This window comes from Pristis pectinata, chromosome 16 (assembly GCF_009764475.1).
Source record: "Pristis pectinata isolate sPriPec2 chromosome 16, sPriPec2.1.pri, whole genome shotgun sequence".
Classification (NCBI taxonomy): Eukaryota; Metazoa; Chordata; class Chondrichthyes; order Rhinopristiformes; family Pristidae; genus Pristis; species Pristis pectinata.
The window spans coordinates 45,925,268-45,951,395 of record NC_067420.1 but is presented as its reverse complement, the minus strand read 5'-3'; the positions used below and the strand labels follow the sequence as shown (position 1 = coordinate 45,951,395).

Genomic DNA, 26,128 nt, shown 5'->3' with positions numbered 1-26,128 from the left:
GGGGAAACAAGCAGTAGTGTCATGGATCATATAGAGGTTAAAGAGGAGGAGGAGGTGCTTGCTGGTAAATCCCCCAGGCCTGACATATTTCCTTGGACCTTGAGAGAGATTAGTGTAGAAATTGCAGGGGCCCTGGCAGATATATTTAAAATGTCCTTGGCCATGGGTGCAGTGCTGGAGGACTGGGGGGTAGCTCATGTTGTTCCATTGTTTAAAAAAGGCTCTAAAAGTAAGCCAGGTAGTTACAGGCGGTGAGCCTGACATCAGTAGTGGGTAAATTATTGGAAGGTGTTCTGACAGATCTGATATACAAGTATTTAGACAGCCAAGGACTGATTAAGGATAATCAGCATGGCTTTGTGCGTAGTAGATTGTTTTTAATGAATCTTGTAGAGTTTTTCGAGGAGGTTACCAAGAAAGTAGATGAAGGAAAGGCTGTGGATGTTGTCTACATGGACTTTAGTAAAGCCTTTGACAAGGTCCCACATGGGTGGTTAGTTCAGAGGGTTCAGACACTAGGTATCCATGGAAAGGTTGTAAACTGGATTCAAAATTGGCTGTGTGGGAGAAGATAGAAAGTGGTAGTGAATGATTGTTCCTCAGACTGGAGGCCTGTGACTAGTGGTGTGCCTCAGGGATCTGTGCTGGGTCCATTGTTTTTGTTTATATCAGTGTTCTAGATGATAATGTGGTAAATTGGATCAGCAAGTTTGCTGATGACACTAAGATTGGAGGTGTTGTGGACAGCAAGGAAGGCTTTCAAAGCTTGCAGAGGGATCTGGACCAACTGGAAAAATGGGCCAGAAAATGGCAGATGGAATATAATGCAGACAAGTGTGAGGTGTTGCATTTTGGAAGGACAAATCAAAGTAGGACATACACAGTAAATGGTAGGGCACTGAGGAGTGTGGAGGAACAAAGGGATCTGGGAGTTCAGATACATAATTCCCTGAAAGTGATGTCACAGGTAGGCAGAGTTGTAAAGAAAGCTTTTGGCATCCTGGCGTTCATAAATCAGAGTATAGGAGTTGGGATGTTATGGTGAAGTTGTATAAGCCAAATTTGGAGTATTGTGTGCAGTTCTGGTCACCTAACTATAGGAAGGATATCAGTAGGATGGAAAGAGTGCAGAGGAGATTTACTAGAATGTTGCCGGGTCTTCAGGAGTTGAGCTACAGGGAAAGACTGAACAGGTTAGGACTTTATTCCTTGGAGCATAGAAGAATGAGTGGAGATTTGATAGAGGTTTACAAAATTGAGGGGTATAGACAGTAAATGTGAGTAGGCTCTTTCCACCTAGATTAGGGGAGAGAAGTATGAGAGGACGTGGTTTTAGGGTGAAAGGGGAAAGGTTTAGGGGGAACATAAGGGGGAACTTCTTCACTCGGAGTGGTGGGAGTGTGGAACGAGCTGCCATCTGACGTGGTAAATGCAGGCTCACTCTTAAGTTTTAAGAATAAATTGGATAGATACGTGAATGGGAGAGGTCTGGAGGGTTATGGACTGGGTGCAGGTCAATGGGACTAGCGGAATAAAGTTTCAGCACAGGCTAGAAGGGCCAAATGGCCTGTTTTCTATACTGTAGTGTTCTATGGTTCTAAAATCCTTGAGTCTTTTCTGCACCCTCTAGCTTAATCTATAGAAATGTAGATTAAATTGCAGTGGAATTAAATCAAAGATGTGAATGTGAGAACCTTACTTCTGTAGAGGATTTCTGAGAAGTAGTCATCCACCCTTGAAGTCACCTGGCCCTGGCTGATGATGTATCACTTAGCACTGGCAGCTCTGTTGCATAACATGGACATTTTTCAAATATGATCTGGGCAGAGACTGTAAGCAACTTTTTCAGGTTAAGGAAGATAAGAGTTGAATTCTTGCATTTGCACACTTCTACGCATGTGCATTCTGTTTCCTCACTATCTGCCAAAGGATCATTGACCTGAAATGTTAGGTCTATTTCTCTTCACAGATGCTGTCTGAGGTTCTGATTTTACTTGCTATTGCAACTGATTTTGATTTTATGTTGCCTCTTAAACCTAGCAGAATGCTGTGCAGAAATTAAACATAATAATTTAGATGTCAAATATTGCTAATGCTGCAAATCTGAAATGATAACAGAAAATACTGGAAATACTCAGCTGGTCAAGCTGCATCTGTGTAGACAGATTGATGACCTTTGATCATTTTTAATCCTTCAGATCCATTATCTTGTCTCATTTAGCCCATAGATGGTTGTTACTAAAAAAAATATTTTCCATCTTAATAGTGAGGAGCTTTTAAATCTATTGTTTCAGTAATGTTCCATGGTTCCTTCCTTTACAGCTTTTAGTTGAAATCCTAATGCGGCCAACACTTGCACCACAGAAAAAGAAGCAGAAAAGTAAGTGCTGTAGTATTAAATGCTGCTTGTGCTGTAATCACTGTGTCAACCACTAACGATGCATTACTGGGTATTTTTGTTTTATAAATTTATGGGATTTTTTTTAAATTTGTTTTTGCTTGTATGCCCATCATTTAATGCCCATTCATTGGCAGCTGGATGCTATAAGTATGCATTGAGCAGAGGCATAATGCCCCTTTTGGGTGGGGTTGGGGGGGGGGGGGGGGGGGGGGCGAGTAGAAGGAAGACAATTTGGCAAGTATTCTGAGTGTGGACATGAGCAATATCGGGGCACATTTTACACACAATGGAGATCTAGCCCAGGAAATTTGGCATAATGGGAAGGTGTAGCAGATGAATTTGATCTTGGCAAATGAAGTTTTCATAGCAGTTGGTTAACCTGACAGATGTCAGTAAGCATGTGATTCGGTCTGGTTGCCTTTTAACAAAATTGTGAGTGCATGCTATTAGGTGTAACATCAGGGAACTGACTAAACATTGGTTAAACAATAGGAAGGGTAAATGGGTGGTATCTTAATTGCTGGAATTGGATAAAAAGTGTATCTAAAAATATGTACTGCAAACAAATTAGGCACAGTAAAGTGCAAAAGGCCATAAGCAGATTAAGTGAGTAGCAGATGGAATTCATTGCAGGGAAAATGAGGTTTGGGCCCAAGAGAGTGAAATGGGAATATTTTATTAATGCTGAGATGAGGGAATTGTGGAAGAAGTTGAATTTCTGTGTCCTGATGCATAAATCTCAAGGTTCCTGTACTGGTACATAAAGCTTTAAAAAAGCAAAATTGATGGAATATTACCATTAATGTCAATGAAACTTGAATATGAAGGGGATGCATCACTTCTACTTTGCAGGTCCTGTTTATCTGGAGCACTATACAGCTTTGGGCCCCAGATCTTATGAAAAATGTGCCTGTTGTAAATATTTTATGAAGGCCAAGACATGTGGTTGAGTATTTCAGCTTCCGCTGCCCTGCTATTTTGGTTAGCCAGTTAAATCGGAGAAAATTCTACTAACATAGTTGAAAGTATTTGCTGTAATGGTAGACCAGAAAAATCAAGTCTAATGAGCTTGTACATAATGGTGGAAACCTTTTCTATTAATTGCTTTTCATTTAATATAACATTGTAAGATCAAGAAGATCTTGGAAGTCCGAGATCTTCATGTCCTCACCAGCCATGGGTGAGGTCCTGGAGGACTAGCGAATACCTAATATTGCTCCATCCTTTAAGAAAGGAAATGGGGATAATCCTGGGAACTATAGACCGGTGAGTCTCACGTCTGTGGCATGGAAGCTATTGGAGGGGATTCTTAGGGATAGGATCTATGAGCATTTGGAAGACCATGGCCTAATTAGGGACAATCAGAATGCCTTTGTGCGGGACAAGTCACATCTTACTAACTCGATAGATTTTATTTGAGGAGGTGACGAAGGTGATTGATGAAGGTAGAGCTGTGGATGTTGTTTACATGGATTTTAGTAAGGCGTTTTGACAAGGTCCCTCATGGTAGGCTCATCCAGAAGATTAAGATGCATGGGATCCGTGGTGACTTGGCAGTTTGAATTCATAATTGGCTTTCCCATTAGAGGGTAGTGGTCGATAGGACTTATTCTGGCTGGAGGTCTATGATTAGTGGTGTTCCACAGGGATCCATACTGGGACCTCTGCTATTTGTGATGTATATAAATGACTTGGATGAAAACATGAATGGGTGGGTTTGTAAGTTCGCAGATGATAAAAGATTGGTAATGTTGTGGGTAGCTAGAAAGTTGCCAAAGCATACAGTGGGATATAGATCAGTTGCAGATATGTGCAGAGAAATGGCAGATAAAGTTTAATCCAGGCAAGTGTGAGGTGTTGCACTTTGGGAGATTAGATGTAAAGGGACATTACATGGTTGATGACAAATTAAGTGTCTTGCCATTAATGGTGTTAATCTACAGAGGAATCTTGGGGTCCAAGTCTATAGCTCTCTGAAAGTGGCTGCATAGAGTTCAATAGTCAGGAAGCTGTGTTGCAGCTTTATAAAACACTGGTTAGGCCGCATCTGGAGTATTGCATTCAATTCTGGTTGCACCATTAAAGGAAAGATGTAGAGCCTTTGGAGGGGGAGCAGAAGTGGTTTACCAGGATGCTTCCTGGATTAGAGGTCATGTGCTATATGTAGAGGATGGACAAACTACGGTTGTTTTCACTAGAGTGGCTGAGGGGGAGAACTGATTGAAGTTATAAAATTATGAGAGGCATAGATAGAGTAGATAGCTAGTACCTTTTTCCTAGGGTTGAATTGTCTAATACTAGAAGGTGTGCAGTTAAGGTGATGGGGGTAAGTTCAAAGGAGATGTGCGGGGCAAGTTTGTTCCCCTGCAGAGAGTGATGGGTGCCTGGAATGCGCTGCCAGGAATTGAGGGATATGGATATTGTGAAGGCAGAAGGGATTACTTTAGTTAGGCGTTTTAATTAGTTCAGCACAACATTATGGGCTGAAGAGCCTGTTCCTGTGCAGTCCTGCTCTATGCAGAGGAAAAGTGTGTATTACATCAACACTTATTAATATAAAACCAAAATGCTACAGATGTTGGAAATTTGAATAAAAACAAAATGCAGGAAATGTTCAGGTTGGGCATCTATAGGAGAGTGAAATGGTTAATGTTTCAAGAGTGATGGCCTTTCATTCGGCCCTTTCGTGACATGATATTGAACTAGGATTCTAGCTTTCTTTGCCTCAGATGGTATCTGATCTGCTGAGTATATCCAGCACTTACTGTTTTTATTTCTGTTATTAACTTGTATTTCTTAAAGCCACTTTGACCACTATCACATGGAAATTATTATTGCCAGGCTGAAAAAAAACATGGTCTTCATTGTAATCTGAGGTCAAGTAGCAGGGAGGGTGCAGTGCAGGTTGACCAGACTGAATGCTGAATTCATAGTGTTAAATTGTGGATAAGGTACATAAAGGTCTCCCTTTGCATTTGGAAAATTTGAGAGGTAATCTAATTAAGATGTTTAAAATGGTGAAGAGATTTGATAGAGTAAGCAAACTATTTTCTCTGGTGTTATGTCGTCTTTAATTTTGGCACCCTACTAAACTGGAATAAGGCTATTTGGGATAATTTTGAGAAATGTGGAAATCCTGCCTTGGCTCTAGCCAAAAAACAAAGCTGTCAAAAATGGGAGAAGACAGATGAATAAATTGTTGGGTAATCTGAAAGTTCTGCTCCAAGTCAAACACCATCCTGATTTGGGAATATATCACTGGGTCAAAATCCTGGAACAATCTACTCAATGGTACTGTTGGAGTTCCTATGCCTAAAGCACTGCAGCAGTTCAAGGAGGTTCCCCACGACCACCTAATGGGCAATTAGGGATGGGCAGTAAATGTTGAACTTGCCAGCGATGTCCAGATCCTGAATAATGAATAAACAGGAAAGATTTGTCATGGGTGGGTGAATTGAGTTGAGGTATAAGTCTGCCAAGATTTAATTGAATGGCTGAACAGGTCTAATGAGCTGAATATTCATCACTTTTCTTTGCATTCTAGGTTCTAAATGTTTTCTGTTTCTGCTCCATTGTTACTAAGGACCTTATTTGTTTTGCTGCATTAATTACGAGTTATAAAATAATACTGCCTGACAGTTGTAGATCCACCTTGAAAAAGAAGGGTTGTTCAGGAAAAATAAACCTTTTAGCAATTTGTACAAATGAAATATTTTAAAGGAGTTTTTTTTCTAATATGTTAAGGAAGCACTTATTACAAATTAAAATGGAAGCTTTGCCAAACCTTACTTTTGTTTTGTGTTGCAGTGAGTGAAGACTTGATAAAGGATTGCCTAAGTATATTGTACAACACCTGTATCTGTGTAAGTGAGATTTAATGTGCCTTGAGTGGCCACACGTAGTAAATTTCCGCACTTCACAAAGAGGGTCTTGCAAATTGAGGTTGATAATGTGTAAATATATTTAAAATTGCAGTTTTTTCTTTAAAGGTTTCCCTTTGAATTTTGTGGCATAAATAAACAGACACTGCAGTTTGACTTATTGATAGGCAGCGGTAGGGTTCATGGTGCAAATAAGTATTTCCCATCTAAGATGTAGGGCAGTATACAGAAACCTCCTCTGCTAAAGAACAATATTTTCTAAATGGGGAGAAAATTCAGAAATTAGAGGTGCAAAGGGACTTCGGAGTCCTAGTTCAGGATTCCCTCAAGGTTAACTTGCGGGTTGAGTCCGTAGTAAAGCAAGTGAATGCAGTATTAGCGTTCATTTCAAGAAGACTGGAATATAAAAGGAGGATACACTGCTGAGGCTTTATAAGGGGTTGGTCAGAGCACGTTTAGAATATTGCAAGCAGTTTTGGGTCCCGTTTCTAAGGAAGGATATGCTGGCCCTGAAGAAGGTCCAGAGGAGTTCACAAGAATGATCCCAGGAATGAAAGGCTTAACATATGAGAAGCATTTGATGTCTCTGGGCTTGTATTCAGTGGAGTTCAGAAGGATAAGGGGGATCTCATTGATACCTTCCAGATACTGAAAGGTCTGGATAGAACATAAAACAATACAGCACAGTACAGGCCCTTTGGCCCATGATGTCATGTTGACACTTTATCCTATTCTAAGATCTATCTAACCCTTCCCTGTCGCATAGACCTCCATTTTTCATGTGGTTATCTAAGAGTGTCTTAAATATCCCTAACGTGTATCTGCCTCCAACACCTCTGCTGGCAATGCGTTCCACGCACCCACCACTCCGTGTTTTTAAAAAAAAACTTGTCTCTGACATCCCCCCCGGTACCTTCCTCCAATCAACTTAAAATTATGCCTCATGTTACCCATTTTCACCCTGGGGAAAATGTCTCTGACTGTCCACTCGATCTGTGCCTCTTATCATCTTGTACACCTCTATCAGGTCATCTCTCATCTTCCTTCACTCCAAAGAGAAAAGCCCTAGCTCGCTCAACCTATCCTCATAAGACATGCTCTCCAATCCAGGCAGCTTCCTGGTAAATCTCTACACCTTCTTTAAAGCTTCCATGTCCACCCTATAATGAGGCAACCAGAACTGAACACAATTCTCCCAAGTGCGGTCTAACCAGGTCTGCATCCTATCAATGTCCTGTTGTAATCTACAGCAACCTTCTACACTATCCACAACACCACCAATCTTCGTGTCATCTGCATATTTACTAACGCACCCTTCCACTTCCTCATCCAAGTCATTTATAAAAATCACAAAGAGCAGGGGTCCCAGAACAGATCCCTGTGGAACACCACTGGTCACTGACCTCCCAGCAGAATATGCTCCAATTCCAACCACCCTCTGTCTTCTATGGGCAAGCCAATTCTGAATCTACACAGCCAAGTTTCCCTGGATCCCATGCCTCCTGACTTTATGAATGAGCCTTCCACGAAGAACCTTATCAAACACCTTACTAAAATCCATGTAAACCACATCCACTGCTCTACCTTCATCAATGTGCTTTGTCACATCCTCAAAGAATTCAATCAGGCTCATAAGTCATGACCTTCCCCTGTCAAAGCCATGCTGACTGTCCCTAATCAGCTTATGCTTCTCCAAATGCTCATAAATCCTGTCTCCAAGAATCTTCTCCAGTAATTTGCCCACCATTTAAGTAAGACTCTCTAGCCTGTAATTCCCAGGGTTATCCCTACTTCCTTTCTTAAGGAAAGTAAGGACATTTGCCACCCTCCAATCATCTGGCGCTACTCCGGTGGCCAATGAGGACGCAAAGATCCTCACCAAAGACACAGCAATCTCTTCCCTCGCTCCCCTACCTTCTCCAACTCCAGAACACGTTTCCTCCTGTATCCCTAATCGGTCCTACCTTCACTCTAATCATCCTCCTGTTCTTCACATACGAGCAGAATGCCTTGAGGTTTTCCTTAATCCTACATGCCAAGGCCTTCTCATGCCCCCTTCTAGCTCTCCTAAGCCCATTCTTAAGCTCCCTCCTGGCTACCTTGTAACTCTCCAGAGCCCTGTCTGATCTGACTGGACATGGAAAGGATGTTTCCAATGGTAAGGGAGTCTAGGATCTGATGGCACACCCTCACAATAAAGGGATATCCCTTTAAAACTGAGATGGGGAATTTTTTCAGGCAGAGTGTGGTGAATCTGTGGAATTCATTGCTACGGAGTGCTGTTGAGGCTAAGTCATTGAGTGTATTTAAGGCAGAGACTGATAGGTTCTTGATTGGTAAGGGGGGGTTAAAGGTCACAGGGAGAAGCAGGACAGGGGGGATGAAAAAAATCAGCCATGACTGAATGGTGGAGCAGACTCGATGGGCTGAATGGCCTAATTCTGCTCCTACGATCTTGTGGAAGGTAGAAAGCATGGAGCCATTAGAATTTGCGAAAAAGCAAGCGAATGCCTGTGGGGGACCTATCGAGATTACAGGAGCTTTTTTCAAGAACAATACCATCGTTCAAACTCCCTCACTCGTTCCATATGTTGTCACTTTTTTTTTTCCCTAGTTAGTTATCAAATTTCTGAACTGCTTTCAATTTCACTACCCATATTAGGCAATTAATTCCACATCGTAACCACCCTGTGCAAAAGCAGGGTGGTTTTTCCATGTTGCCTCCAGTTCAGTTGGCAGTCAAATCTGTGCCTTTTTGTTATTTACAAAGTACCCTGTGCTCCTTATTCCTCTGCAGTCAATGAAATAATTTTGAAGTGTAATCACTGTTGCAATCTAAAAAACACAGCTGTCAATTTGTGCACTACAGGATTCTATAAACTGCAATGATCGGTCGGTCTGTTGATAACTAATAGGCATATCTGAAGGGGTAGTGAGCCCTCAGTTTAATCTCTCATCTGAAAGATGACAACTCTCTCAGTGCAGTGTCCCCTCAGCACAGCACCACCAGTTGAGAATTTGTGCTTCGATCTCTAGGTTGGAACTTGAACCCACATTCTGATTCTGAATGGAACTGCCATCACTAAGCTCAAATTGACAAGCATTGTTGTTGAAGCCATTGTACTTTTGGCTGGGGAGTTGAGCAAAAAAAAAACAGGAAAAACAACAGGGAAAAGAGTCTTGACCTGCCTTTTTAAGGAGGGTTAACTTGTGCTGATAAGCATGTGCTTTTGCGTAGCACTTGATTGAGGTGCTAAGAAAACATGATTGAAATGTAAACCAATGAGGTATTCATCCCTTATAGCACATGTTCCACAGCTGTCAAGCTAGTGCCAAATTTTCTTATCAAATATTTGAGGGTAAAGTGGGTTACTAGGATACTGGATATCCGTTGGTGTATTGTGAAACAAATTTGGGGAAAAGTGGAGAAATTAAGGATTTTGAAAAGAGGCCAAGATCGATTGGGCAGCTCCAAATAATTTAGACATGAGGGATTTAGCCATTGTCGATATTTAGACTCAAATGTGTGGTTGCAAGACGATGTTCAAGGCAGATGAAGCAGCATCCTCTCTTATTTTTAGACTGATGGAGTGACTAAGCGTCTCTCGGAGCGGAATGACTTTGTACTGTTCCTCTTCACGCTCATGACAAATAAGAAGACCTTTTTGCAAACGGCTACACTAATAGAAGATATCCTTGGAGTTAAAAAGGTCTGTGTATTTTGCTCTAGAATATTGTGTTTGTTTTAGGAGAACAGTGCCTGATATTTTTTCTTTATGCTTCTTAACAGCCACTTTTGGAGGTGGGTCTGGAACCATGTTCTCATTGCCTCATTCTTTAGCACCATGATCTCAAAATTTGCAACATCTGGAACTTTCTTCTCAACACCCAAATTGAGTTTTCAATCCTGGCTTGTCACCTTCAAAAGGACCATCTTCTTCTAAGTGGTTGGCACTACTGCCTCATGACTCCAGAGACCTGATTACATTCTGACTTTGGGGGAGTCTGAGAGAGTTAGCATGTTGTTCCTATGATTGCATGGGTTTTCTCTGGGAGCTACAGTTAGTTTCCTCTCACATTCCAAAGACAGGCTGGTTGGTTATTTGGCTAATATAAATTTCCCCATGTACGTTGATGTTAGAAAGGGTGGTGGGTGTTGATGAGGATGCGAGAAGGGAAAAATTGGGATTAGTATAGTTGGGAGTTTGATGGTCAGAACACTTGCATTCGTCAGACCTGCATTCATGAGTACAAGAGTTAGGACGTCAAGTTGCAACTGTACAAGTTGGTGAGACCAAACCTGGAATATTGTGTGCAGTTCTGGTCACCATACTATAGGAAGGATGTGGTTAAGCTAGAGAGAGTGCAGAAAAGTTCACAAGGATGTTCCCAGGACCGGAGGTTTGAGTTATAAGGAGAGACTGGAAAGGCTGGAACTGTTTTTCCTGGAGTGAAGGAGCCTGGGAGTGACCTTAGAGGTTCATAAAATCATGAGGGACATAGTTAAGGTGGATGGCTTTAGTCTTCTCCCTTGGAATCTCAGGTAGCGGAATCTCAGACCAGAGAATATGGGTTTAAAGTGAGAGGGAAAAGATTTAAAGGATACCTGAGGGGCAAGAATTTCATACAGAAAATGGTGGGTATATAGAATGGCAGCCAGAAGACGGGATAGATCCAAGGTTATTACAGGAAGCTAGGGAAAAGATTACTGTGCCTTTGACAATCTTTGTGTCCTCACTGACCACAGGAGTAGTGCCAGATGATTGGAGGGTGGCAAATGTCCTTACTTTCCTTAAGAAAGGAAGTAGGGATAACCCTGGGAATTACAGACCAGTGACTCTTATTTCATTCGTGGGCAAATTACTGGAGAAGATTCTTAGAGACAGGATTTATGGGCAGTTAGAGAAGCATAGGCTGATTAGGGACAGTCAGCATGGCTTTGTGAGGGGCAGGTTGTGCCTCACGAGCCTGATTGAATTCTTTGAGGATGGGACAAAGCACATTGATGAAGGTAGAGCAGTGGATGTGGTGTACATGGATTTTAGTAAGGTATTTGATAAGGTTCGTCATGGAAGGCTTATTCAGAATGTTGTGAGGCATGGGATCCAGGAAAACTTGGCTGTGTAAACAGCAGAGGTCCCAGCACTAACCCTTGCAGAACACAACTTGTCACAGACTTCCAGTCAGAAAAACACTTCTCGACCATTACCATTTGTTTTCAATGACCAAGCCAATTTTGGATCCAATTTACTGACTCGCCTTGGATCCCATGTGACCTAACCTTCTGGACCAGCTTAATATGAGGAACTTTGTCAAATGCTTTGCTAGAGTCCACATAGACAACATTCACTGAACTACCCTCATCGATCATCTTTATCACTTCATTAGTTCCAAAAATGTAAGGGTTAGGGAGTTTTGGGCATGCTATGTTGGTGCCAGAAGGGTGGCGATGCTTGTGGGCTGCCCCCAGAACACTCTATGCAAAAGATGTATTTCACGTTTCGATGTGCATATGACTAATAAAGATATCTTAAATAGATCAAATTTGTGAGATAGGATTTCTCCCACTCAATGTTTTGCTGATAATCCCTAATAAGTCCCTGCTGTTCCAAAATACCTAGTCTTTCTATCTACGTAAAGCTTCGGTATCAGTATGAACCATGATCTCTGGCCGTTCATTCACTCTCCCTTTTCAGAATGTCCACAGTTATTCAGGCATCCTTGACTCTGAAGCTAAGGAGACAACTTTCCATACTGGAGGCATGCCGTTGGCTGCAGAAATGCTTGTCTGCTTACATGAATCTTAGAGTCATAAAGTTATTAAATGTGGAAACAGACCATTCTGCCCACCATGTCCATGCCAACCTGTGGGCACCTATCCATATTAATTCCATCTTCCAGCACTTGACCCGTAGCTTTCTATGCCTTGGCAATTCAAGTGCTTATCCAAACACTGCTTAAATGCTGTCAGTGACTGTATTTCCACCAAGTTCTTCAACAGTGCATTCCAGGTACTCGCCACTGTCTGTGTGGGGGGAGAAAAGGGCCCCTCTCAGATAGACTCTTGCTCCTTAAGGGTAAGTCTATGTCCTTTAGTTTCATTGCCTGCCACTATTGTTCTCCTTTTTCCCTCCGCAACCCAAGATGACCCTTCCATGATGCCGTAGCCTTTTCTCTGGCTGCATTCCCCATAGGAACCATTACCTTCATGAGTACTTAACATCAAAACTGGGGTACTCCTGTAATATGTTTGGTCAATGTTTTCTGCTTGCTGGTCACCCATCTCTCCTCCATGCGTGTACAATGGTGACCGCAGCCACCATTTCAGTTCTGACCCAGTGCTCAAGCTGTTAGAGCCAGTAGACTGTTGTGTGCGTGTCCAGGATTTCCCCCACAACACAGGATATGGAATGCATGGTTGTGAGTTGTGCTGCCATTCCTCTACTTAACAGACAATTCTTAACGAACGTAGCTGGAACAAATTTAAGAAAACCAAGTATATACATCTAGCAGCTACTCACCAGTCAGCTCCCTCGTTATATGCCAATGTCACTTCTTGACTTAGCATCATGGTTACAGAATTCTGCTTGTGCTGAGTTGGTATTACTACCTTGCTTCTTTTCTAATGTCAGTCAACTGGTCTAAAGTTTCTCTCTTTCACTTTTCTTAAACTGTGGAAAATGCAACCCCACTTTATCTCCTTCAAAACCCAAGGATTCAGGTCATCGGGTTCAGAAGGTTTAACTTTCAGTCCCAATAATTTCATCAATAATTTTGTACTAATGCTAATTTCTTAGTCCTCATTTACTTCTGACCTACAGTCCTCCACTATTTCAGAAAGACTTCTTGTGTCTTTGAAAACAGACATAAAATATATCTTTAATTTCTCTGACCTGCTCCACCCCAGACTCGCTGAGTCTAACTTTGAGGGTTCATGTGCAGAGCTGAAGGGCTGACCGCATCAGTCTCATACAAGTTGTTGGTGGCTTGTGTTGCATAGCCGCATTCATTTGGATAAAAAATTAAATGCAGGTAATAACTTTTAGCTTGCTTGATATCTTAAATTAACTTCTAGTAGCTTGGTATTTTTATTTTTTTGTATTTATTAGGTTTTTTATATCAAAAACATTTGAAAATAGGTCAAAATTAGTCTCACCTTGCATTTACCTTATTTATTTCAAGGAGATGATCCAGTTGGAGGACATTCCAAACCTTACAAACCTGGTCGCCAGTTTTGACCAGCAGCAACTTGCTAACTTCTGTCGGATTCTTTCGGTGACTATCTCTGAGCTGGATACAGGAAATGATGACAAACACACACTGCTTGCCAAAAATGCACAACAGAAGAAAGCTGCAGGACCTTCACGAGCAGAAATCAACCAAGGTAGGGTGTGATGCATTTCTGCAGCTGCTCCTCTCTATTTTGCCCCTGCCAGCTAGACACTGACTGCAATTTTGGTATTGTAATGCAATTTTGTGTGAGCTGAATTGACTTCCTCTATTTTTCATTCTTCCTTTTCCCCATGACTCATCCACCAATCCTATTCTTCCATGAGAGAAATCAGTGTGTTCAATTTTGAACGAGAAGCCAGAACTTCATTATGTTAATGCTAAATTTGTATTAGATGTTAAGTTTTTAAATGTTGACTTGAAACAGTCATGATTTTTTTTAATCAGAGGAGGCATAAGAGACTGCAGATGCAACAAACAATGTGATGGAGGAACTCAGAAGTTCATGCAGCATCTGTGGCAGAAAAGAAATTGTCAATATTTCAGGTTGAAACCCTGAATCAGAACATGATTCTTATCAGGACTGTATTCTGGGCACATTAGAGTTGGTTGGCTTGTCTTTCTCCATTGCTTACTCTATTCTTATACCTGAAATCTAGGAGAATGTAGTTCTGGCATTGAAATATAACCCTTTTTAATCCCAATTTAGTCACCCTTTTAAATATTCCTGGATTCATTGAACGATTGTGTAAACTGGCAACACGGAAGGTCTCTGAGACAGCAGGCACTTCAAACTTCTTGCAGGAGCTAGAAGAATGGTATGCATGGCTGGACAATGCACTGGTTCTTGATGCCTTAATGCATATGGCCACTGAGGAAGCTGACCAAAGCAGTAGCACAGGTATGTCTGATTCTTGGCATATATACACTGTTTCTGACAGTAACTCAAGAATGTACTGCACTTTAACAGGCCATTGAAATATGTGATGCTTATCCTCCACATTAGCCTCCTGCACTTTCCTTCATCACATTTATATCAGTGTATCCTTCAACCCTATCGCCTCCTATACCCACTTCCTTTTACAAGCCACCTGCTGATGCAACTGCAGATGTAACACCTACATTTTTTTTGCCTCCTCCCTTTGTTTTTGTGTTCTTGTAAGATTGTGTGCAGTTTTGATCACCACACTATAGGATGGACTTTAGAGAAGGTGCAAAAGAGATTCACCAGGATGTTGCCTGAATTAGAGTATTAGATATAAGGAGAAGTTGGACAAACTTGGATTGTTTTCTCTGGAGTGTCAGAGGCTTTGGGTCAACCTGATGGAAGCGTTTGTCATATGTTTTAATGATTTGGACGATTGATTAATTTGTGATTGACACCAGAATTGGTGATATGGTAGGCAGTGAAGGAGGTTATCTTAGGATACAATAGAATCTAGATCAACTGGGAAAGTGGGCAAAAGAATGGCAGATGGAATTTAACTCAGATGTGAAGTGTTGCATTTTTTGGAAAGTAAAACAAGGGCAGGACATGTACAATGAATGTCTGGGGTTTATGGAGTGTTGCAGAACAGAGACCCAGGGCTACAAGTACATGGTTCCCTGAAAGTGGTGACACAGTTAGACTGTGGTAAAGAAGGCATGTGGCATGCTTTCCTTCATCAGGGCATTGAGTACAAGAGCTGGGACATCACGTTACAGCTGTACAAGGCTTTTGTGAGACCACACTTGTAGAATTGTGTGCTGTTCTGGTTGCCTTGCTATCGGAAGGATATGAATAAGCTAGAGAGTGTGCAGAAAGGATTCACAAGGGTGTTGATGGGACTGGAGGACTTGAGTTATAAGGAGAGACTGGATAGTCTGGGACTGTTTTCCCTGAAGCATAGAGGATCAGGGGTGACTGTATAGAGGTTGATAAAATCATGAGGGTCATAGATAAAGTAGATATTGTCTTATTCCTAGGAAAAGGATGTCTAAAGCTAGAGAGCACAGGCCTAAGATGAGAAGGGAAATATTTAAAGGAAATATGATAGGCAGGTTTTCCATGTGGTGGTGGGTATATGGAACAAGGTGGAAGAGGGGTACAGTTACAATGTCTAAAAGATATTTGAGCAGGTACTTAAATAGGAAAAGTTTAGAGGGATATGGGACTAGCTCAGGTAGGCAGCTTGGTCGGCATGGACGAGTTGGGCCTCAGGTAATATTTCCATGCTGTCTAACTATATGACTCTATGGAAAATTATGAAAGGGATAGATAAGTCAGTACTGAGTCTTTTTCCCAGAGTGAAAATGTCAAATGCTAGAGGGCATAGCTTTAAAGTGAAAGAGTGAAAAGTTTAGAGATGTGCAAAGCAACATTTTTTATACTAAGAGTGGTAGGTCCCTGGAACAGCCTGCCAGGAGAGATGGCAGAAGCAAATACAGTAGCAATGTTTAAGAGGCATTTACACAGGCACATGAACAAGCAGAAAATGTGCCTGATACAGACAACGTGCAGGCAGATAGGATTAATTTAGATTGGCTTCATGATCGGCACATACAGTGTGGGTGGAAGGACCTATTCCTGTACTGTAACGTTCTATGTACTCCAACTATAGAAGCTTCCACAGATTTATTTTTTTAAATAGATTAGCAAGACATAGTACAAATCCCTTGCAGAGTGAGATAGGGGAAAATGTTGGGGGAAGTCATAGAAATCATTTTCTGTCTGCATTCATGAAATATACAAAAAAACCTCTTGGAATTAGAAAACAACAGATCTGTAGGGAATGGGGACCTTGATGAAAAATTTATTTAATTTAAAAAAAGTATGAGAGAAACTAATGGGATGGAAGCTAATAAATCCCCAGGATCTCAGCTAAACATACAGTGAAGAACAGGAGGATGACTAGAGTGAGAGTAGGACTGCTCAGGGATAAAGGGAGAAATGTGCCTGGAGGTAGGGGAGGTCCTTAATGAATACTTTGCTTCAATGCTCACCAGGGAGAAGGACTTTGACTAATGTGAGGTCAGTGTAAAAACAGGCTAATGTGCTGGAACATATTGAGGTTAAGAAAGAGTTAGTGTTGGAGTTCCTGAAAAACATTAGGATAGATAAATTCCCGGGGCCAGACGGGATATATCCCAGGTTGCTAGGGGAGGTGAGGGATGAGATTGCTGGGTGCCAATGATGACCTTTGCATCCTCCCTGGCCACAGGAGTTGTACCAGAGGAATGAATGATGGCAAATGTTGCTCCGCTGTTCAAAAAAAGGTAATAGGGTTGATCCTGGAAATTATAGATCAGTGAGTATTATGTCAGTGGTGGGTAAACTATTGGAGAGGATTCTTGGGGACAGGATTTACAAGCACTTGAAGCTTTTTTTCCATTAGGCATAGTCAACATGGCTTTGTGAGGGCCAGGTCGTGCCTCTCAAGCCTAAATGAGTTTTTTGAGGAGGTGATAAAACAAATTGATGAAGGTAGAGTGGTGGATGTGGTGTATATGGATTTTAGTAAGGCATTTGATGAGGTTCCCCATGGGAGACTCATCCAGAAGGTCATGAGGCATGGGTTCCTTGAAGACTTGGCTGCGTGGATTCAGAATTGGCTTGCTGACAGAAGGCAGAGGGTGGTAGTAGATAGAGATCATTCTGCCTGGAGGTCCATGACAGCTGGTGTTCCGCAGGGATCTATTCTGGGACCCCTGCTCTTTGTGATTTTTTATGAATGACTTGGATGAGGAAGTGGAGGGGTAGATTAGTGAGTTTGCAGATGACATGAAGGTTGGAGGTGATTTGGATAGAGTGAAAGGTTGTTATAGGTTTCAATGGGGTATTGGTTTATTATTGTCACTTGTACTGAAGTACAGTGGAAAAACTTGTCTTGCATACCGATCATACAGGTCAATTCATTACACAGTGCAGTTACATTGGGTTAGTACAGAGTGCATTGATGTAGTACAAGTAAAAACAATTGCAGTACAGAGTAAAATGTCACAGCCACAGAGAGTGCAGTGCAATAAGGTGCAAGGTCACAACAAGGTGGATTGTGAGGTCAGAGTCTATCTCACCGTATAGGGGAACCATTCAATAGTCTTATCACAGTGGGGTAGAAGCTGTCCTTAAGTCTGGTGGTACGTGCCCTCAGGCTCCTGTATTTTCTACCCGATGGAAGAGGAGAGAAGAGAGGATGACGCAGGTGGGTGGGGTCTTTGATTATGCTTGCTGCTTCACCAAGACAGCAGAGGTAAAGACAGAGTCCCAGGAGAGGAGGCTGGTGTCCATGATGCGCTGGGCTGTGTCCACAACTCTCTGCAGCTTCTTGCGGTCCTGGGCAGAGCAGTTGCCGTACCAAGCCGTGATACATCCAGATAGGATGCTTTCTATGGTTCATGAATAAAAGTTGGTGAGAGTCAAATGGGACAACCTGAATTTCTTTAGCCTCCTGAGGAAGTGGAGGCGCTGGTGTGCTTTCTTGGCCATGGCATCTACTTGATTTGATCAGGGCAGGCTGTTGGTGGTGTTCACTCCTAGGAACTTGAAGCGCTCAACCATCTCGACCTCAGCACCATTGATGCAGACAGGTGCATGTACACTGCCCCCTTTCCTGAAGTCAATGACCAGCTCTTTTGTTGACATTGAGGGAAAGGTTGTTGTCATGACACCATTCCACTAAGCTCTCTATCTCCTTCCTGTACTCTGACTCATCGCTGTTTGAGATGTGGCCTACAACGGTAGTATCATCTGCAAACTTGTAGATGGAGTTAGAGCAGAATCTGGCCACACAGTCATGAGTGTATAGGGAGTAGAGTAGAGGGCTGAGGACACAACCTTATGGGGCACCAGTGTTGAGAATAATCATGCCGGAGGTATTGCTGCCTATCCTCACTGATTGTGGTCTGTTGGTCAGAAAGTCAAGGATCCAGTTACAGAGGGAAGTGTTGAGTCCTGGGTCTTGGAGTTTGGTGACAAGTTTGCTTGGGATTATTGTATTGAAGGCAGAGCTGTAGTCAATAAACAATAGTCTAACGTAAATGTCTTTACTGTCTAGATGCTCCAGAACTGACTGTAGGGCCAGGGAGATGGCGTCCGCTGTGGACCTGTTTCGGTGATAAGCAAATTGCAGTGGGTTAAGATTGTCTGGTAGGCTGGAGTTGGTGTGCCATGACCAACCTCTCAAAGCACTTCATTCTGGTGGATGTCAGAGCCACTGGTTGGTAGTCATTGAGGCATGTTACCTTGCTTTTCGTCAGTACTGGGATGATGGTGGTCTCCTTAAAACAGGTGGAAACCTGAGATTGAAGCAGAGAGAGTTTAAATATGTCTACAAATACTTCTGCCAGCTGATCAGCACAAGATCTGAGCACACAGCCAGGGACACCATCTGGGCCAGATGCTTTCCTCGTGTTCACTCTCTGGAAGACTGATCTTACGTCCTCAACGGTGATCACAGGTTCAGTTACATTTGAGGCTGCCAGGGTGGGTGGTGACAACCCACTTCCCTTCTGTTCAAAACACGCATAGAATGCGTTAAGTTCATCAGGAAGGGATGCGCTGTTGTTAACTATGCAGCCCGACTTCGTCTTGTAGCCTGTTATGGCATGTAAGCCCTGCCATAGCTGACAGCTGGTCTGGGACTCTATTTTGAGTCAGTATTGCCTCTTGGCATCCCTGATAGCTTTCCGAAGGTCATATCTGGATTTCTTGTACAGATTAGGATCACCAGATTTGTGTGCAGCAGTCCTCGACTTCAGTATGGAGTGGATCTCCCCTGTTCATCCATGGTTTCATGTTTGGGAACACCTGGATTGTGCTCATTGGTACACAGTTGTCAACACACTTGCTGATAAAGTCTGTGATGGTGGTGGCATACTCATCAAGGCTGGCAGCTGAGTCTTTGAACATGGACCAGTCCACTATCTCAAAGCAGTCATGTAGGAGCTCATCTGCTACCTCAGACCAGCACTGCATGACTCTCTGTACCGGATCCTCCCGTTTCAGTTTCTGTTTGTATGCAGAGAGAAGGAGCACAGCCTGGTGGTCTGATTTCCCAAAGTGAAGACGAGGGGTGGCTCGGAAGGCATCTTTGATGGTTGTATAGTAGTGGTCAAGGGTATTGGTGCCCCGGTGAAGCAGATGATGTGCTGGTAGTATTTTGGTAACACACTCTTGAGGTTGGCCTGATTGAAGTCACCTGCAATAATGAAGAGGGCCTCAGGGTATCCTGTCTCAAGGTTGTTGACCACAGAGTGTAGCTCACTGAGTGCAGGCTTCATGTCTGTCTGTGGTGGGATGTAGACTACCATCAGGATAGGTGAAGTGAACTCCCTTGGCAGATAGAATGGTCGACACTTCACTCTTAGATATTCCAGACTGGGTGAGCAGGAGTTTGCCAAGACCCTCACGTCCGAGCACCACAAGTTATTGATTAAGAAGCAGACCCCTCCACCTTTAACTTTGCCTGAGGACACTGTACAGTCCATTCGATGAATTGAGAAGCCCTCGGGTTGAATAGCACAGTCAAGTGAGGCAGGTGTAAGCCATGCTTCAGTGAGACATAGTACACAACAGTCCTTCAGTTCTCTTTGGTAGGTCAGTCTTGCCCTTAGTTCATCAACTTTGTTCTCAATGGACTGGACATTAGCTAGTTGTATGCTGGGGAGGGGGTGTCTTGTATCCATGTTGTTTCAGCCTCGCCTGCAGCCCAGTCCTCTTGCCACATTTCCGAGATATGCAGCGGCGACTCTTCGGTCTTGAAGTGGAGCCACCAGGTAAGTTATTGTTATAAACAGGATGCAGAGTTGAGTGGAGAAGTGGCAGATGGAGTTCATTTGGGGAAAAATGTGAAGTGATACACTTTGGAAGATAGAACTTGAAGGTGCAGGATTGTGGAGGAACAGAGGGATCTTGGGGTCCAAGTTCTTAGATCCCTCAAAGTTACCGCACAAGTTGATAGGGTGGTTAAGAAGGCATATGGTGTGCTGGCCTTTATTAGTCAGGGGATTGAGTTCAAGAGCTACCAAGTAATGTTGCAGCTCTATAAAACTCTGGTTAGACCACATTTGGAGTATTGTTGTCAGTTCAGTATAGGAAGGATGTGGAAGCTTTAGAGAGGAGATTTATCAGGATACTGCCTAGATTAGAAAACCTGTCCTTTGAGGAAATGTTGAGCGAGTTAGGGCTTTTCTCTTTAGTGTGACAGAGGATGAGAGGCAACTTGATAGAGTTGTATAAGATTATGAGAGGGGTAGGTAAAGTTGGCAGCCATCACCTTTTTCTCGAGGTGGCAATGGCCAATACCAGAGGACATCAATTTAACTGAGGAATAAAAAAGGGATGATCATGTTAATGGGACTATATTATAGACCTCCTAATAGTCAGTGGGATTTAGAGGAGCAAATTTGTAGAAAGATAGCAAACAGTTGTAGGAAATATAAAGTTGTGATAGTAAGTGATTTTAACTTTCCACATATTGACTAGGACTCTCATACTGTAAAAGGACTAGATGGGATAGAGTTTGTAAAATGTGTTCAGGAAAGTTTCCCTCTTCAGTATGTAGAGGTTCCAACTAGAGAGGGCTTGATGCTGATCTCCTTTTAAAGGGCAAGTGACAGAAGTGAGTGTAAGGGAGACAAGGAGGTTACCAGGAAGGTTGGTCAAGGGAAGGTAGCGGACGTTGTCTACGTGGACTTTAGGAAGGCCTTTGACAAAGTCCAGCATGGGAGGCTGCTCCAGAAGGTTAAATCGCTTGGCATTCAGGATGAGGTAGCCAATTGGATTCAACATTAGCTTAGTGGGAGAAGCCAGAGAGTGGTAAGATAAGATATCTTTATTAGTCACGTACATCGAAACACACAGTGAAATACTTCTTTTTGCATAGTGTGTTCTGGGGGCAGCCCACAAGTGTCGACACTCTTCCAGCGTCAACATAGCATGCGCACAACTTCCTAACCTGTACGTCTTTGGAACGTGGGAGGAAACCCGTGCAGACACGGGGAGAACGTACAAACTCCTTACAGACAGTGGCTGGAATCTTTCCTATATCTATAATGTATATAGATGGCTGTCTCTCTGGAGGCCTGTGACTAGTGGTGTGCAGCAGGGATCAGTGCTGGGCCCATTGTTTATCATCTATTTTAATGATTTGGATGATAATGTGGTAAACTGGATCAGAGATTTGCGGATGACACCAAGATTGGGGGTGTAGTGGACAGTGAGGAAGGCTACCAAAGCTTGCAAAGTGATCTGGACCAGCTGGGAAAATGGGCTGAAAAATGGCAGATGGAATTTAATGCAGACAAGTGTGAGGTGTTGCACTTTGGGAGGACAAACCAGGGTAAGACTTGCAGTGAATGGTAGAGCAGAGGGACCTGGGAATACAGATCCATAATTCCTTGAAAGTGGCATCACAGGTAGATAGGGTCGTAAAGAGAGCTTTTGGCACATTGGCCTTCATAAATCAGAACAATGAGTACAGGAGTTGGGATGCTACGTTGATGCTGTACAAGATGTGGATGAGGCCGAATCTGGAGCATTGTGGGCAGTTCTGGTCACCTACCTACAGGACAGACATCAATAAGCTTGAAAGAGTGCAGAGAAAATTTACAGGGATGTTGCTGGGCCTTGAGGACCTGAATTACAGGGATAGGTTGAATAGGTTAGGATTTTATTCCCTGGAGCTCAGGAGAATGAAGGGAGATCTTGTAGAAGTTTACAAAATGTATGAAGGGTATAGATAGGGTGAATGCATGTAGGCTTTTCCCCCTTGGGGACTAGAGGACATAGGTTTAGGGTGAAAGGCGAAATATTTAAGGGGAATCTGAGGGGAACCTACTCCACTCAAAGGGTGGTGTGCAATGAGCTGCCAGTGGTAGTGTTAGATGTGGGTTCAATTGTAACATTTAAGAGAAGTTTGGATAGGTACATGGCTGACAGGTATGGACGGCTATGGTCTAGGTGCAGGTAGACAGGACTAGGCAGAAAACCAGGCCAGCATGGACTACATGGGTCGAAGGCCCATTTCTGTGCTGTAGTACTCTTGTCTCTATAAGGTGAGTGGAGGAAAGTTTAGAGGAGATGTCAGAGCTAGGTTTTTTTTACACAGAGAGGTGGGTGCCTGGAATGCACTGTTGGGGTTGGTGGTGGAGGCTGATACAATAGGAACATTTAAGACTTTTGGATAGGCACATGGATGCAAGAAAAATGCAGGGTTATGGGCTGTGTAGGAGGGAAAAGTTAGACTGATATAGGTGGGGTTGGTTTTTATGGGTTGGCACAACATTGTGGGCTGAAGAGCCTGTACTGTTCTATGAGAGATGACTCTGGTTTGTTATCTTACGAAATTCCGTAGATTCTGGAACTATTCCCACAGGATGGATGGCAGCAAATATAATCTGGTCTAAAGTGGAAGGGAGAGGGAAAATGGGAAATGGGCAAGTTATCCTGGTGTGTCCTGTTTCATTGATCAACTGAGACAGTTGATGTGCATTTCTACAGTATTTGTGGATTCTTGGTGAAGGATCAAAGTCACACACCAGTAAGATTGAAAGGAACAGAAGAATGAATCAAGTTATTTGACTTCAATAGTTAGGCCAATCTTGTTTTTAAAGAAACATTTTTTAGATTTGAGAATAGACGTATCCTAGTTTTGAGCATTGTATCAGAATTTGGGATAGAAAGTGTTTGGAAGTGTTTAGGGATGTTTATGGAACATCCTTGTCCTCTCTTTTTAAATGTAAATCTAGAGTACACACAACTTGAAACTTCAACAGATCCCAAAACAATTTGCTGGTTGTACACTGAGGCCTTATTTAAACTTCCATTTTTACATTCAGAGTCTGCTGATGAGAGTGTGTTGGCTGCCAATCAGCTCAGGAGCCGGCTTCCTCAGTCGATGAAGATCATGCACGAGATCATGTACAAAGTGGAAGTGTTGTATGTGTTATGTGTACTGCTGATGGGAAGGCAGCGAAACCAGGTGAGTGAGAAAACCAGAAGTAATAATTACAATTGTGAGTTCGAAAGAAAATTGGATCAGAATTGTAAAGGAAAACAATTGGACTGGTATGAGGTTAGGGTAAGGAAATAAGACCACCAGCATTGTTCTTGCAGAAATCTGAAGGGCTGAATATACTTCTGTGATAAGAAGTAAGCACTCCTGGTTTCTTTAATTTTCCAAAATTCCTTTCTCCTGATGATAACTTATTCACACAATTCCAGATCTGGAGGAACCACCAACTCCTGACATCCCCCTAAGTAGACAGTGAGGTCAGACAATGAGTGTCTGCCTGATCTTCAGTAAAATCACCACAATCGAATATGGTTTTCACAGTGATATATCTATTCAAGCGTTTTTAGCACCCATAACTGAATGCAAGTGGTATGGGAACCCTTGTTGGTTTCTTTATTAGTTCATGATGCTTGGACATTTTGTTTTACCTCCTGTTACCCTTGGGTTCACTTGGTAAAAATCCAGCTGAGGTGGATTGCTTTAGTATTTAGGTGACAAGTTTTTTTTAATTAAAAAAACTGGAAACTGAAAGTTTTGGACAACATAGAACTGCTCACTGATCCAGAGAATATCTGAGCAATAATTTCTCTGGTTCTTTCAGGTTCACAAGATGTTGGCAGAATTCCGACTTATTCCCGGACTTAATAATCTGTTTGATAAGCTGATATGGAGGAAACATTCTACTAATCATGTCCTGCATGGGCAAAACCAAATCTGTGACTGCAGTCCAGTGAGTATGGACTACTTGTAGGAACTGACTTGTCATAACTTGGAAACTGCCATTTTCATTGTTTTAATATGCAACTTTCTAGGTGCTCTAGTTTACAAATATATTTTATTAGAGGTTATCCGCCACAGAAGTGGACCACTTTGCTCAACCATTCTGTTCTAGCATTTGTGTTCTCCTTGAATCTACTTGCATCTTTCCTCACCTAAATTTATCCGTGTGATCCTCTGTTTCCTTTTCTACAGTTGCCTGTCCAACTTTTCCTTAAATGTGTCTTTACTACTAATTTCAACCACTCCCCTGAAGCTTCACATTCTTGCCACTTTGCTGAATCCTTATTGGACTTTTTGTGACATTATTATAACAATGGCCTCCAGTTATGCTCTTCTCCATTAACTCTCTAAACCTTCCATATTTTCAAAAACCTATTCCTCTGCCTCCTTTTCTCTAGAGAAAAGGCAGCCAGGCTATACATCCTTGAAGCACACATCATATTTTTAATATTTCATTGCAACATAGACCATTCAGCCCATTGCTCTGGAGAGCCAGGATAGGCAATCTTTTCAATCCCATTCCCCCACTTATTCCCTGACCCTGTTCTCTCACATGACTATTAGCAGCCACCTGATTTTTCACACCAGCCACCTACACAAAGGCTGATTTAGAGTAGCCAATTAACCTAACAACTACCAGCAAAGGGGGAAACCAACACTGTCGTGGGCAAAGATGCAAATTTCATACAGACAGGTTGGAGGCTAGAATCAAACACTGCCCCACTGTGCAGTCTCTGTGTTTCTGATACCTTTGCTGTATATTTCCTGTTCACTCTCTCCAGTGTCTTGCCCTTTTATAATATGGTGACCAGAATGTTTGCAGGACTCTCCAAGTGTGGCCTAAGCAAGGTTTGATAGAGGTTTGCCATAATTGCACTACTCCATTTCCATTACTCTTGTAATGTATCTCAGTGCTTGGTTTGCATTTTTTCTTATGGCCTGCTGATCTGTATCTATAAGTATTAATACTCCATAATTTCTTCATTCTGGGTGTGTCGTAGCTAGTGTGCAAAGACTGTCCCACATTAAGACAATTCATGCACAGGTACCTTCCACTCCTCCAAATTGGAGAGGAAACAGAACTTCCTTAATCCTGAGGGACACCTTAGAAGACAGACAAGGACAAGTTCCTCTGGAATTGCACCTGCCAAGTAAATCTCCCCACTATGGTTTAGCACCTCATATTTAATTGTGTTGAAGTTCATTTGTTAATTATTTACCTATTCTGTAAGTTTATTTGCCTTTTCTATAAGTTTAGTTGTATTCTCCTGTAATTTGTTTCAAACCTTGGCAATATCTATTGCCTCCCTGGCCATTTCATCTCATCCACAAGTTTAGAAATTGTGTTCTTGTCTTTGCATTAATGATCTGTAATCTAAAGCAATGATTCCAGCACTTATTCTTGTGGTATCTTCGAAGTTTACAATGGGTACTAATCTGAAAGTGTACCCATACCTGCGAGTGCTTAGAAGAAGGCAAGCAGATCTCATCAGAATTAGATTTATTATTATCACTGACTTGCATGAAACTTGTTGTTTTGCAGCGGCAGTACAATGCAAAGACATAAAATTACTATAAATTACAAATATAAATAGTGCAGAAAGAAGGAATAACGAGGTAGGGTTTATGGACCATTCGGAAATCTGATAGTGGCGGGGAAGAAGCTGTTTCTGAATCATTGAGTGATGGTCTTCAGGATCCTGTACCCCTCACCGATGGTAGTACTGAGAAGAGGCCATGTCCCAAAACTTAATTTGTTAAAGGGCTTGACAGGCTAATTGCAGGAGCATGTGTCCCATGATCAAGGAGTCTAGCACCAGGAGACACCTTGTATGAATAAGAGA

At 42.4% G+C, this 26,128-nt stretch overlaps 1 protein-coding gene across 1 annotated transcript in view; it reads left to right on the top strand.

The window, feature by feature from the left end:
- Positions 1–26,128, top strand: part of LOC127578749 (short transient receptor potential channel 4-associated protein-like) — an 85,954-nt gene that overhangs the window by 21,002 nt on the left and 38,824 nt on the right. The window contains 7 exon segments of the mRNA XM_052031162.1: positions 2,323–2,380; positions 6,209–6,264; positions 9,864–9,992; positions 13,465–13,666; positions 14,222–14,413; positions 23,329–23,471; positions 24,106–24,234. Coding sequence (XP_051887122.1) covers positions 2,323–2,380; positions 6,209–6,264; positions 9,864–9,992; positions 13,465–13,666; positions 14,222–14,413; positions 23,329–23,471; positions 24,106–24,234 — 909 coding nt within the window.